The sequence below is a fragment of the Bufo gargarizans genome, chromosome 11 (genome assembly GCF_014858855.1).
Source record: "Bufo gargarizans isolate SCDJY-AF-19 chromosome 11, ASM1485885v1, whole genome shotgun sequence".
Taxonomy (NCBI): Eukaryota; Metazoa; Chordata; class Amphibia; order Anura; family Bufonidae; genus Bufo; species Bufo gargarizans.
In genome coordinates, this window is record NC_058090.1 from 24,814,487 (window position 1) to 24,829,906 (window position 15,420).

At 46.6% G+C, this 15,420-nt stretch overlaps 1 protein-coding gene across 2 annotated transcripts in view; it reads left to right on the forward strand.

Moving 5' to 3' along the window:
* FRMD6 (FERM domain containing 6) overlaps positions 1 to 12,887 on the forward strand; it is a 47,255-nt gene extending 34,368 nt beyond the window's left edge. For both annotated transcript variants that reach the window (XM_044272360.1, XM_044272361.1), the window contains exons 7-14: positions 399 to 554; positions 1,139 to 1,204; positions 2,063 to 2,131; positions 6,574 to 6,748; positions 8,035 to 8,370; positions 8,975 to 9,094; positions 10,544 to 10,635; positions 11,430 to 12,887. In XM_044272360.1, the coding sequence (XP_044128295.1) occupies positions 399 to 554; positions 1,139 to 1,204; positions 2,063 to 2,131; positions 6,574 to 6,748; positions 8,035 to 8,370; positions 8,975 to 9,094; positions 10,544 to 10,635; positions 11,430 to 11,690 (1,275 nt within the window). In that variant the 3' untranslated portion in view covers positions 11,691 to 12,887. The remainder of the gene's footprint in view (positions 1 to 398; positions 555 to 1,138; positions 1,205 to 2,062; positions 2,132 to 6,573; positions 6,749 to 8,034; positions 8,371 to 8,974; positions 9,095 to 10,543; positions 10,636 to 11,429) is intronic.
* Positions 12,888 to 15,420: the final 2,533 nt, after the last annotated feature.

Below are 15,420 nucleotides of genomic sequence, written 5' to 3' on the forward strand. Positions count from 1 at the left end.
TAAAGCATTACACCGTTCCCACTCAATCAATGTGTAGTCCATATAATATATGGGTGGGACCGGGTCCTCCAGAACGCAAGAAATTTTTTTGTAGCCACTCTTAAAGCGGCTTTTAATATTGATGATCTATCCTCATCAATAACAGATCGGCGGGGGTCCGCTGTATAAGGAGATGGTACACACATTGCGTCTGTCTATGGCAAAGCAGCAGCAGAGCAGGAAGGGACCCCCACTGATCTGAGGATAGGTCATCAATATTAAAAGCCCGGAGAACCCCTTTAACTGTAGAGGGGGGAGAGGCAGGAGACCCCCCCTTGTTTGCCTCAGTTAGTTTTGATGCCCCTTTGCTGCTTACAACTCTCTGGTTTTTATTCACTTTTGCTTCCACATTTCTACAGGTAATAAAAAAGCGGGGGAAAGATTACATTTTAAAGCACATTCCGAATATCCACCGCGACCAATTTGCACTGAGCGTGCCGGAAGCCCACCTGATGTATATTAAAGAGGCGGCGCGACTGGAGGACGTGGCTGTCCATTACTACAGGCTGTACAAGGTGAGTGAGAGTCCTCCGCACAAGGACGGAGACCCTGGGAAAAAACACCTGCAGAGGCACACGGATGTAGGAAGGAGGAACATGGAGGTTTATATTGTTTCTGTGCCATAAGGTATCGGAAGCAAACCTCCTGCTGAGTGGGAAGTTTACAGCTGACCGTCCATGATGGAACTAGGGCGTCTGTCACCCCTGTCCTTAGGGTACGATCCAGCTTTCCAGATCCTCCGTTGCCTGTTTGGTTTTGGCTTGTTTAAAATGTTTATATAGCGTAAATGACAAATAGGAAAACTTGCTGCTCCTCAGCCTTGGTGCCCCCACGACAAAACTTCCTGCCCGATCCTTGGGCAGCTCCACGTTTACATCAGGCGGCTACCATTCAAGTCAGGTAAGGATGTGTATGGTGATCTGGATCCACGCAACGTTCCTGCCGCAAGGTGGAGCTGAACGTCCAGATCGCAGGGAAGGAAGGGTTGTCATGAGGACACCAGAGTAGAAGAGCTGCAGGTCAGATCCTTTATATAGGACATGATTCCTATTTTTCCGGTTGCACTTGGCTAAAATATAACCAAATTCTTATTTTTTAGGACAAGAGAGAGGTAGAGGCCTCGCTGATTCTTGGACTTACACTGAGAGGAATCCAGATCTTCCAGGTCAGTACTGATGATGATCCATATCATGGATATACCTGTATAAGGAGACTGCAGTAGCCCCTATTTTTCAAGGGTCGTACGACCTGAGCGTGGCTTGAACCACCCACTGACTAATTTTTTATTTTATGTGCATAAAACTTATATCTTTATTATTTCAATTTAAAAGTTGAACTCTAAATTTGATTAAAAGTCCTCAGAATGAGCGGTGAGACTGTTGTATATGTTTATATACCCCTCTTGGTATATGTCACTGGATGGGATAGCTCCTGATACACTTCTCAGGGCTTGCCCAAATCCCTAAATCTTTATGGCAACTTTATATTTAGTTGCATATATGTCTCTACTATGAGGGCTCACTCCGCTCAATCTGATGCTAAAATCTAAATGCTCCCGCTTCCTAGGGATTTAGGGATTTGGGCAAGCCCTGAGAAGTGTATCAGGAGCTATCCCATCCAGTGACATATACCAAGAGGGGTATATAAACATATACAACAGTCTCACCGCTCATTCTGAGGACTCTTAATCAAATTTAGAGTTCAACTTTTAAATTGAAATAATAAAGATATAAGTTTTATGCACATAAAATAAAAAATTAGTCAGTGGGTGGTTCAAGCCACGCTCAGGTCGTACGACCCTTGAAAAATTTGGTTATATATTGTAATAGCGTGGCCACCCCCTGTAGGACCCATTAGTCTGTTGCACAAATGCAGTAGCCCCTAGTCATCTATAATCATGGCAGCAGCACAGAGTGTTTAAGGAGACAAGCATACTAATATTGTATAAGAGACTAAAATGTACAATAAAACTAACGCATTTATTACAACCGGTATGATATCAGTCTCCTCAATTTTCTTCCAGAGTTCGGGTGATGAGAAGCAGCTTCTTTATGATTTCCCCTGGACTAATGTAGGAAAATTAGTGTTTGTGGTAAGTAGACAGCGGGATGGGTGGGTACGAGCTAGTGTTCATCGGGCAACCAAAGTGCTCGGCAGAGAACCCGAGAATTACACCAGGCACCCCCTGCTCTGAGGAGGGGAGGGCGTCTGGTTCATAGGAAAAGGTCAGAAATTGATGGAAAAACCACCGAAATGGTTCGGGAACAGCATGGGGAGGACGTCTGGATGCATCTTGGACTCCCAGGTCGCTGCTGGGAACCATGTTGTCCGAGTAGTACGCCACTATTACAGACTGACAATAATACGCACAAAACCAAAGATCCATTTTAGAGTAAAAATGGTTAGGAAACATTCTTTCCTGTATATTTACTTGTATATAAAGTGCAAGTGCTGCCGAAAATTACAAGGAAGAGGCACTCCGAAACAGCCTGTATATCACATAAAGGAGGGCCTCATTCACATTGTGGTACAATTGTTCAGGTAGTGGGACTCCTACACTCATAAAGCCTAAAGCACTAAGTGAAAGGGCTGCCAAAAATTACAAGGAACCGGCACTACAATACACCCTTTATTACACATAAAGGAGGGCATCATACACAGCCCTGAAAAATTATGATTGATGGCTGCTGGTGACCCTCTAAAACATTAGGGGTGAGGGTCTGCTGCTGAGCTGACCCTCTACAACTATAGGAGTGAGGGCCGCTTAATAAGCATGTTGATATGATGGAGGAGGAGGACGAGAAAAGGGAGATTCAACCATATACCCTTGTTTGTAGTGGAAGGGGTGCATGGGATATGTATTCAATACACCATAGAAGCCACATATAAAGTGCCGTTATGTTCGGCCGCTTTCATCTGGTGCAGTAGAGAAGTCCGGGGCAATCCAGGCCTTGTTCATTTTTATAAGATTCAACCTGTCAGCATTTTCAGTTAACCGTCGGATGCGCTTATCAGTTATTATGCCCCCAGCGGCACTAAATACCCGCTCTGACAAAACGCTGGCGGCAGGGCAGGCCAGCACCACCAAGGCGTAGAGCGCCAGTTGGTGCCACACGTCCAGCTTGGACACCTAATAGTTGTAAGGCACTGAGGGATCACTGAGGACGCTGACACGGTCTGCTACGTACTCCTTCACCATCTTCCAAAATGTTTCCCTCCTTGTGACACTAGGCCGAGCATCAGGGTGAGGGTGCTGGCGGGGTGTCATGAAACTGTCCCAGGCCTTGGAGAGTGTTGCTCTGCCTCTGTTGGAACTGCTGTGTGTTCCCCGCGTCTCCCCTCCTCGGTTGCCTAAGGAACTACGGACTCTGCCACCAGCGTTCTCAGATGGAAATTTCTGAAGCAATTTTTCCACAAGGACCTTCTGGTATTGGAGCATTTTGCTCGTCCTCTCCACCACAGGAATGAGAGATGAGAAGTTCTCTTTGTAGCGGGGGTCGAGAAGGGTGAGCAACCAGTAATCAGTGTTGGCCAAAATGCGTATAACGCGAGGGTCACGGGAAAGGCAGAATAACATAAGGTCAGCCATGTGTTCCAGAGTCCCAACAGGCAAGACTTCGCTGTCCTCATCAGGAGGATGACTCTCAATCTCCTCATCCTCTTCCTCCTCTTTGGCCCATCCACGCTGAACAGATGGAATAAACCTGCTGTAGGTACTACCCTCTGCAGCGGGGGCAACGTCTCCTGCTCCTCCTCCTCATCATCATCATCATCATCATCATCCAATTTGCGCTCAGAAGACGAACGGAGGGTGGTCTGGCTATCACCCTGTGCACTGTCTTCCCCCATTTCCACCTCTTCCGCATGCAAAGCGTCCTCCTTCATTGTGAGCAGCGAGTGTTTCAGTAGACACAGAAGTGGGATGGCGACGCTGATAATAGCGTTATCGCCGCTCACCATCTGTGTTGATTCCTCAAAGTTGTGTAAAACCTCACAGAGGTCAGACATCCATGCCCACTCCTCGCTTGTGAAGAGCGGAAGCTGACTGGAAAGGCGACGACCATGTTGCAGCTGGTATTCCACTACTGCCCTCTGCTGCTCACAAAGCCTGGCCAACATGTGGAACGTGGAGTTCCAGCGCATGCTCGCGTCGCACAACAGTCGGTGAGCTGGCAATGCAAGCCCTGCTGCAGCGTGACAGACCGGCGGTAGCTGTAGATGACTTTCGGAAATGGGCAAACACACGGCGCACCTTCACCAGTAGCTCAGGAAAATTGGGATAGGTTTTGAAAAACCGCTGAACCACTAAGTTGAACACGTGGACTAGGCATGAGATGTGTGTGAGCTTGCCAAGCTCCAAAGCCGCCGCCAAGTTACCACCATTATCCGACACAACCATGCCTGGCTGTAGGTTGAGTGGCGAGAGCCACAGCTCAGTCTGATCCCTTATACCCTGCCTCAGCTCTGCGGCGGTGTGCTGTTTGTCACCTAAACATATTAGTTTCAGCACGGCCTGTTGCCGCTTCCCCACTGCAGTGCTACACTGCTTCCAGCTACCGACTGATGTCTGACTGGTGCTGCAAGATGAGAATTCAGAGGTGGAAGTGGAGGAGGAGAACAGGGGGGTTGTAGCCACTTAAGTGGTTAGTGGCGGAAACCCTGATGGAAGTAGGGCCCGCAATCCTTGGCGTCAGTAGCACCTGTGCCATCCCAGGGTACGACTCGCTCCCGGCCTCCACAACGTTCACCCAGTGTGCCGTCAGGGAAATGTAGCGTCCCTGGCCACAAGCACTTGTCCATGTGTCAGTTGTTAAGTGAACCTTCCCAATAACTGCATTGGTCAGGGCACAGGTGATGTTACGGGACACATGCTGGTGTAAGGCGGGGACGGCACACCGGGCAAAATAGTGGCGGCTGGGGACTGAGTAACGAGGGATAGCCGCCATCAGCCAGCGGAAAGCCTCAGTGTCCACAAGCCTAAATGACAACATTTCCAGGGCCAGCAATTTGGAAAGGTGCACATATAGTGCTATGGCCTGTGGGTGGGTGGCTGGGTATTTGCGCTTTCATTCAAAGGCCTGGGGTAAGGACATCTGTAAGCTGCGCTGGGACACAGAAGTGAATGTGGTCGCTGATGGTGCTTGTCCAGGTGCAGGACGGGAGGTATCCAGGCCTACGTCTTGGACAGGGAATTGGCCAGCACGTAACACAGGGGAAGAGGAGGCAGTGGTGTGACCCGCAGACACTGATTGTGGACCCAGGCGTTCGGCCCACCTATTAGGGTGCTTTGATGCCATTTAGCGGATCATGCTGGTGGTGGTGAGGTTGCTAGTGTTCACGCCCCGGCTCATTTTGGTACGGCACAGGTTGCAAATGACAATTCTTTTATCGTCCGCACTTTCCTCAAAAAAGCGCCAGACTGCGGAACACCTACCCCTTGGCAAGGGAGATCGCGCAAGGGGGTGCTCCGGGGAACAGTTGCGGACCTGTTTGGTGTGGCCTGCCTTCTCCCCTTTGCCACCCCACTGCCTCTTCCAGCCTGTTTCAGTGCTGCGGATCCCTCCCCTCTGTACTGCTGTCCTCGCTCGGCTTGCCACCTTCCCAGGTTGGGTCAGTGACTTCATCGTCCACCACCTCCTTTTCCACTTCCTCACTCTGGTCATCCTCCTGACTTGTTGACCTAACAACAACCTCACTTATTGACAACTGTGTATCATCATCATCATCCACCTTCGTGAATCACTAGATTGCTGTTCCCCACCGTCATCTGTTTGGTCTCTAACACCTTTCAACACTCAAAACTCCCTTAAAAAAGCACAATTCCTCTCCCTACACAATCTGTCCATTTTGGTGCAGCTCTCCCTGACTAACTCTGAGCCGAACCACGTGTCATCTGGTACTTTATAGCACCCGATGACGCGTTCCAGCCAGCCAATCACTGTAATGCCAGTAACCAACATGGCTACGGCATTACAGTGAGTGGCAGCTACTTCCCCGCACGTTTATTGGCTGCGTAGCAGCCAACAAACGTGCGGGGAGGAGACTCGAGCATCACGCGTACACGCCCTGTTCGGCCAAACACAGCGATGTGCCGAGCATCGCGATGCTCGAGTCAAATGGTGTTCGGCCGAGCATGCGCGCCCAACACTAGTAAGAGCGCTAGTCTCCCGGATCATCCATTATACATGCTTCCAGGAGGTGTATAGAAGCCCTTATATGCCCACACAACCAGATGCCAGAATTACTGCTCCGGAGAAGTTAATAAAGATCTACGTGTTAGATATAAACAGGGGCTAATCTTATGTGGTAGATTGTGTCTAATGATGCTGTGACGGATCTGTAACTTGATGGTCACCAGAGGCACCCGACTATCTATCTATCCATCCATCTCTTTCACGTTGGTCTTTTTTCGAACTCTTAATATAAAATAATATAAAAGAACCATCATATGCTTTGTATGCAGTGGTAGATGATGCTTTGTATGCAGTGGTAGATGATACATTGTAACTACTCGTCATATCTTTTACTTCTCAGGGCAAGAAGTTTGAAATTTTACCAGACGGCTTACCCTCAGCCAGGAAACTAATCTACTACACCGGCTGCTCCATGCGTTCTCGCCACCTCCTGCAGCTGCTCAGCAATAGTCATCGATTATATATGAATCTCCAGCCTGTCCTGAGGCAAGTGCGGAAACTGGAGGAAAATGAAGGTGAGATGGAGCCACAACCTGCTCAGGCTTCCTGTGACCGGTGCAGGTAGAATAATCAGCTGGCTGAGGAGGGAGATGAGAAAACGCCAGACACCCATAGTGCCCCTGATCCAACACACATTTAGACATAGACAATTGGCTTATTTCAGTTATAATCAAGTTTTCAGAAATAAAATCATACAGATAACTAAAATAAGAAATTTTGTAATATATCTTATTAAAAAGTATGCTTCATCCTTGGCTTCTCAGGCTGCTTCCCTCCTCTTTCCCTTCACTCAGCCTCTTATCTCTAGTAGCTTCCAGCTTCACATACAATGTGGAGAGGAAAGGAGGGATGAGGAGGCTGCTACCATCTAGTACAGGGTTCATCAACCTTCAGCACTCCAGATGTTGTGAAACTACAATTCCCAGCATGCTCCATTCATTTCTGTGTGAGTTCTAAAAAGAGCAGATGAAGTATGCATGCTGGGAGTTGTAGTTTCACAACAGCTGGGGTGCCGGAGGTTGCCTACCCCTGATCTAGTATGTGATTTATTACCTCACTCTGAAAGTGCTAAGTGTAGCAGAGGTAGAAACTGCAGTTTGTGTGTCTCTCCTCTGGCAGCTTCCTCCTCCTCTCTCCAGACATCAATCTCAAAAGCAGGAAGGAGCAAAGCAGCCTGATAGAAGCAGATAGAAGCATTTTTCTTTAACAAAATATATTACAAAGTTTCTTATATTCACCTGACCATTTATCAAAATTTGTTTTATAACTGGAGGTATGCCCTAAATGTAATTATTTTGGTTACCCTCCTCTACTCCCGCTCTGTCCATGATTTTATTTTTCTGTGTCAACAGTTTTGTTAAAGGGGTTTTCTCATCACAGACAATCCCTTTAACGTGATAGCCATTGCCTCACTGCTACTCTAATTTTGCTGGGAACAGTTGATGAACCCAGACATTCAGAGAAATGGTTGTCTGTGACATGAGACTGCCAGACTTGTTTGTTGTCACCTCTTTACTCTTGGCCCAGGTGATGGTCCTAAGTAGAGGTCCCCCCTCTGTGATACCCATGTGTCCTCATGGGCCATCTTAAAGAAACCCTCTCACCAGACGTAAGAGCAGCATTCAACATAGGCATCATATTGGTAACCTAGTGCATGATTCGTATAGCAACCATGCACCCATTCCCGTATGGTGCCTTCTATAGTTAGCTGGATGCTTTGGTGGGTGGCATAAAGCCACTGACCTACTGAACCCTAATGGAAGGAATCAGGGTAGACTAAAGACCCCCTGTTATTTTACAGAGAAGAAACAATACAGGGAGTCCTACATCAGCGACACATTGGATCAAGACATGGATCAGTTGGAGAAGAGATTGCGGGCGAGTGGAAGCAGCGCAGGGAGCGTCCAGCACAAGAGACTGTCCCGGCACTCCACAGCCAGTCACAGCAGCTCACACACCTCAGGGATAGAGGCCGATACCAAGCACAGGGACATAGGAGCCGAGGACAGCTTCTCGGGGACATCACTGCACCGCAAGCTGAAAACCTGCAGCTCCATGACCTCTCACAGCAGCTCGCACACCTCCGGAGCAGAGAGCGCCGGCAAGGACAGGCTGGAGGATGACTCTCAAGATGACGGTAATCGACAGCGATAGACCTGGTGCTTCCTTCACATCGATCTGCACTGACACTTACTATGTGCTCCAGTGCAAAGTCACCATCACTGCTAACATGGGTCCCTAACATAACAGAAAACTGGTGCCTAGAAAAAAAAATATTACATGTAAATATATATTACAGTTTTCACACTGAGCCTCATAGTAGGCTGACACTTCCTGTTCTATAGAGGTCACTTCTCAGCAGTCATCTCATTATCACCAGAGGTGTGATTACCGTGTACAGGTAACACTTACTTATATATAGATAATACAGGATCCACCATTCACAATAGGTCATTTCACAGCTCATCTCTTCCCCCTCTCTGCACAATGATCTCTGTACAAATCGCAGAGCACGCCCCTCTATTGTCATCTCCTGTCTACAGGTTCCTATGGTTCATGTGAGCTAAACAGATCTCTAAATGCAGTTAACCACAGCTCAGACAAGATGGCCTCCCCCATAATCATGTACACAAAATTCACATTTACTGTACAATATAGGGTCTTCTATGTAAAATTTCTGGGTCGCCTTTAAAATATGTTGGAACTTTCATTTTGCTTATTATCTTTGATTTTTCTTGCAGAGATTGAGATGCTGGTAGACGACCCTAAGGACATGGACTCGCCTTTGGATGTTAGTCCCGATCTGTGTATTTACATCACGGAAGACATGTTGGTCTCGCAGCAAACTAATGGATATTCTGGTGCGTGTTACAGAGAGCTTCCTGTGTGTGCAAGGCCTGAAGGTCCTCCATCATATATGTTCTGTGGCTGATGATCCGGAACCTATTAGGTCCCACTAATCCGGAACCTATTAGGTCCCACTAATCCGGAACCTATTAGGTCCCACTAATCCGGAACCTATTAGGTCCCACTAATCCGGAACCTATTAGGTCCCACTAATCCGGAACCTATTAGGTCCCACTAATCCGGAACCTATTAGGTCCCACTAATCCGGAACCTATTAGGTCCCACTAATCCGGAACCTATTAGGTCCCACTAATCCGGAACCTATTAGGTCCCACTAATCCGGAACCTATTAGGTCCCACTAATCCGGAACCTATTAGGTCCCACTAATCCGGAACCTATTAGGTCCCATTGCTAGAGGAATTGTACTGTACATTGTTAGTACCACTATTGCTCCTGTTAGTAATCAGGCCACAACTACTCGCCTGTCAAGAGTCCATTGCAGTAGGAAGCATTTCTGGTGAAACAGTTAAAGGCTATCGACACCTTCGGGACAATTTTATATTTGAAGATTGTATTTTACTTATTTTGGTCTAAAAATTATTTTTGTAGTTGGTCATTATAAAAAATATTCAGCTGATTCTGAGTTACAGGGGTTAAAAATCAGTCTGTTTGCAAGCTGTCACAGCCTGTTTTCCTTGAATCCCTTCTGGCTGATGTATAGCTCTTATCCCTGATCTCCTGACCTCATAAACACTCAAACTGATAAGTATATGGATTTAAGGAAAACAGGCTGATTTTTATCCCTTGTAACTCAGGATCAGCTGAACATTTTTAATAATGACCAACTGGGAAGAAAAAAAAAAAATTTAACCCAAAAAGAGTAAAATGCAATCTTCAATTGCAAAAAAAATTGTCCCAAAGGTGTCGATAGCCTTCAAAGAGCAAAACATTGCGCTTTTCTTCCATGACCAGTGCCACACCTGTCCATGGGTTGTACCTGGTATTGCAGCTCCGTTCCAATGAAGTGAAGCCATTTGGGCTGCAATACCACATAGAATCTATGGACCGGTGTGGCGCTGTTCTGGGAAGAAAGCCGCCATGTTTTTCTAATCTTGTACAAACTCTTTAAAGGGGTTATTCCCATCTTAGACAATGGGGGCATATCGCTAGGATATGCCCCCAGTCATCTGATAGGTGCGGGTCCCACCGCTGGGACCAGCACCTATATCGAGAACGGAGCGGGGAGCGCTGTGGCTGGAGGACCCTAGATTTCCCGGGGTCCGTCCACCACCAAGAGCTAATTCCCACCTCTCCCAAAGAAGTGAATGGAAGCATGACGCGCATGCGCTGTCCATGCTCCCATTCATTTCTATAGGGCAGACGGCAATAGCCAAGCCCTTTACACTCTCTTTTATGTAAACCCCCTTTAAACTGATGACTTCTATAGCCTTATCCCTTGTAGGATTAGTAGTGAAAGAAGTGAACTCGTCAACCTCAAGCTCTTCTGAAACTGTGGTGAAGCTCCGCGGTCAAAGCATCGACTCATTGCCGCAGGTGAGTTATAGCGCTCTCCATCCCATAAAGCCACGGTCTCCATATCTTCCTTTGATGCAGGCCATGTCGGCCATTTTGAAGATTAACGATACAATCTGATATGGCATGTACGACGCTCTTTGGCACAATTTGGTAGAGTTCACTTAGTAAATTCCCCCCCATTCAATATGGGAAACCGTCAGAAGGTAGGTGCCCCAAACTGGAACCAGTACCGGACTATTCTGCTCATCTAGTCTCTGACAACGTTCTTATTCACGCAGAGAGCCTCGTGATGGTGAAGAATAACTTTGACGGCTCTGCGCACCTTATGCGAATGAGGTCTCCAAAAGTCAAGGAGGTGGAAAGGCACCCAAATGTCGCCCCCTTCTGGCTTGATTGACATGCCTGAGGACAAGGAAGCGTGACAAAATCTCACGTGTGCACCGTTAGAACGTCTTGATCAACAGCGGCGCACATGTGAGATTTCGCATGTGTAATGACGGTCCCTGCCCTTAGGAACATCAACTAAGCCGGGATTTAGGTGCAGAGACCGTGGCTTCTTTTCCACCTCCTTTAACTTTATGGACGCATCTGATTTATAATGAGGCTCCCCATCGTCAGAGGCTAGATTAGAGTTTGGGGCCACCTACCTTCTGACAGTTTCTACTTAAAGGGATTGTCTGAAACTCAGACAGTGTTAGGATATCGCATTAGTGGCCAATTGGTGGTGGCAACAGAGTCCTACCTCCACCGATCAGACGCTAGTTTTGAAGATACCTCTCACCAAAAAACGGATATATTATGTTGTTTTCCAGACCGGTTGTAGAAAACCAAAGACCTCAACGGATCGGCACAGCTTGAGCCTGGATGACATCCGCCTGTACCAGAAAGACTTCCTTCAGATTGCCGGCCTATGCCAGGACACTGCCCAGAGCTACACCTTTGGCTGCGGCCATGACGCTGACAACAGAGGCCTTTATTGTAACGGATGCTTTGCCCAGCAATGCAGTCAACGTGCAGGAACCCTTCGTGGCCAAGAAAGTCACCAAATACTTCTCCTTGGACCTTACTCATGATGAAGTCCCCGAGTTTGTAGTATAATATCCCAGGCCTGGATGTCTGCGATTCCCCATAACCTCTAGGAAGATTGGATCTTTCTACATTTTTTTTATTTTAACCTTTTTTTTTATATTTTGATACTAAAATGAAAGCCAACGGGACTTCCCGTGTGTACAGCTTAATATTTTGCGCTCTTGGTATTATATTGAAAAAATATATAAGGTACTATTTTATATGTACAGAGAAATCCACACACATATGCCAAAGAATGGGTCTTCGACAAAATGGCGGCCTTGGATACTTCATGGTCTCCAATAAAATGGCAGCAGGAGGACACATCTACAAAAGAAGTTTATATTCCATGTGGGTATAATGATGGGATGGGGGGATGTATTTTTGTATAAAAACAAACAAACAAAAAAAAACGACAGCACTAGATTAGTACCGTAAATGAAATTACTAAATTATAGTCGCCCATAGGTTCTGGGCCCCTATATAGACCCCTATCTTTCCAGCTGCTAAATAATTGATGATAAGGGGGGGCTCATCAAGTATACACTTCCATTGCAATGTAATGGGCAGTAGGGAGCGCTATTCTTTAAAAGTAGCTTGTTGTGCCCCTATACAGGTTGCACGCAAGGTATGCACACCCATGAGTTTCTGCCGATCACTTATCAGCATCTCTCCTAAAGAAGCACGCCCGCAAAATGTATTATTCTCTGACCTGTTGGACAGATGCCGGATGTAATTTTCTTACTAGTGACTATCGTTGTGAGTTATAACCTCCCTTCTGATCCCCAGCTGTGTCATGTGACCAGCACTCTGATCTCCAACTGACACAGGACAGGAAGTCAGTTACGTCTCTATTCATTCCTATGAGCCCGACACTGAGGCTCCCATAGGAACACACAGAGAAGCTGACTTCCTGTCCACACAGAAGAGGCTGTGTTATTTTGGAGAGTCAGTTTTGGTCACATGACACAGCTGAGGATCCGAAGGGAGGTTATAACTTACAACTACAGTCACTAGTAAGAAAACTACCTTCACTACAGTTTATATCATGTACCTTTCTAGCAGGTCAGAGAATAAAATAAAAAAATTGTTGGAGTGCTTCCTTGAAGTGCCAAAAATGTTTGCCCATTCAGAGCTGTAAGGATCGCAACAACGCATCCTAGGTGTATTTTTGGGGGAAAAAGATTTCTCCTCAAAATCTCCTAGGTAGGAAAAAAGGGACCACTCAGGTTGTCGCTTAATGGCATTGCCATAAAGAGCAGACTCGTTGACTAAGGGGGTTTCCCCCAGGATCAGTCATCAATATGAGATTGGGGGAAATTTACAACCGGCACCCCCCTCTGGTCAGCTGTTTCCAAAAGTAAATGGAGTCTGGAGCTGGAACACCAGTGTAGTGGCCATACTGGGGTACTGCAGCTGAGTACCTGAGAACGGTCAGTACGCAGTGAATGGCGCTGTGGTGTTCCGGCTCCGCACACAGCTGATTGGTGGGGGGGGGGGGGTGCGGGATATCAACCCCCACCACCAGATCGGTCATCTATATCATAGTCCCAGAAAACCCCTTTAAGTAATTAGGAGATGCCTCCATGATTTTGTCCAGACCTCACCGTCATTGTGCCAATATGTTTCTCTAGAAGAGAAAAATCTCGTCATTTTGTAGCTTTTCACATCATGTCCATTTAAGAAAAAAAAAAACTTCTTTTTTTTTTGTATTTTTCACTCTCTTTTTGGTATTTACTACCTCTCTCATCATCCAGCCGCCAAAAGCTTGGGGGTCGTCCTGTTCCAAGGTCATGAATACATCTATTTTGGCGCACACTGACCCTCTCTTCTTTTGGAGGACGTCAGGCCAGGGACCATGAAGTGACCCCAGATGTGTCTATCGGCCCCTAGAGGCTGTAGGGTGTATAGCGACCTATGCAATGACCAGAAGGAATATTTTTGGCAATAGGATATTTATTTTGAATAATAAATACAGAATTTGGTAAGAAATAGGGCAGCGCTAGGGGAATTAGGCAGGCTGGAAGTTAAAGTGACCCTTCACCTTTAATGAACACTTCATCACATTTTTTTTATTTTTTTTATTATTATTATTATTATTCCAGTTCATTTTTATTCTATTTAGTGTAAAACAAATGTGATGATGCCTGGAAACCATCAACAAGTAGGGTTAATATTCCTGATAATGCATCTAAGTGATAATAAAAAATAAATAAATATAACTATGACCTCTTGAAACACAAAGGGCTGTTCTGTTCATTCAACATATCGATAGTCTTATACGGGGTGGAGTAGGATCATGCCGGAGGTCCATGACCAGAGCTGGTCCACTACCCTTTTGTCATTGGGCTGCAGGTGGTGATCAAGATTATCACAAACGGCAGCTTTCTTCACGAACAGTGCCACCCCTGTCTACAGGTTGAGTGCGGTATTGCGGCTCAGCACCATATACTTCTGTAGGACAGAGCTGCAATACCAGGCCGAACCTGTGGACAGGTGTGGCGCTGTTTTTCTAAGAGAACAGCTGAGTTTAATTTAATCCTGGGCAAGCCCTTCTAATTAGATCCACGGAAGGCATTATGTACTCACAGAGCTTTAATATAGGCTCCGAATAAGCGTCAACCGCAGCTTGTTGATGGTTTCCATGTCAAAATGAGGGAAAATTGAGTTAAAAATAAAGGAATATCTGCCAGAGATGAAAATTAAAGGTGGAGTTTCACTTTAAGAAGCAGCGCTCAGTCCATATACATATAGGGCTCGGTTAGCTCTCTGATCCTCTGGACGCCCAGGCCCCGCAGTAGCTTGTAGTATATATGTATATACCTATGGGTCTTATAGATCCTGTATTAAAGTGACCTATTTCACCCCTGGAGCATTTGTATGCATTTAAAGGGATAATATATTTTCCATGTGTCGTGCAGACAATCCATGAAACATGATCTGTACAGGCCGATTATCACCAACACGTACCTACCCTATCGTGCACGAGCGAGGTATGAGGCGCGAGGCTTCTATGCGGCAGCCATTGACGATTGCTTATAATGACTGATCTGTAATGTGCAGAAGTGTGACTGGTCATTTAAAGGGACACTAAACCTGAAAGCTGCCTTATCTCCGTGTGTCATGGAGGCGAATGCGCTCTGTTCTTCCCTGTTTTCAGCCATGGTCGATGCTTTGTGCCCCCCCCCCCCCCAACAGCATTAGGTTTAGTGGCCCATGAATGAGGTAGTCCAGGATAACAAAAACATGTCTGCCTTTTTGCAAAAACAGCGCCGCACCTGCACACAGGTTGTCTGTGGGATTGCATCTCAGCCAAATTCACTTTAACGGGTGTCTGTCAGCAGATTTGTACCTATATACCATGATTAGCGATGCGCGAATCGACTTCGGATGAAACAATTTGGTTGTTCCTGCTGACAGGCGCTCTTTAAAGGCCACCTGTCAGCAGATTTGTCCCCATGACTCCGGCTGACCTGTTACACGTGCACTTGGCAGCGGAAGGCATCTGTGTTGATCCCATGGTCCATATGTGTCCCGCACTGCTGAGAAATATGATGTTTTATTATATGCAAATGAGCCTTTAGGAGCAATGGGGGCGTTACCGTTACACCTAGAGGCCCCCTGCACTTTGTCAGGTATGATGACATTTACATTGCCTGGTCCTCTCAAAGTGCAGAGGGCGTGGCAGAGAGAGCAGAGCCTCTAGGTGCAATGGTAACGCCCCCGTTGCTCATA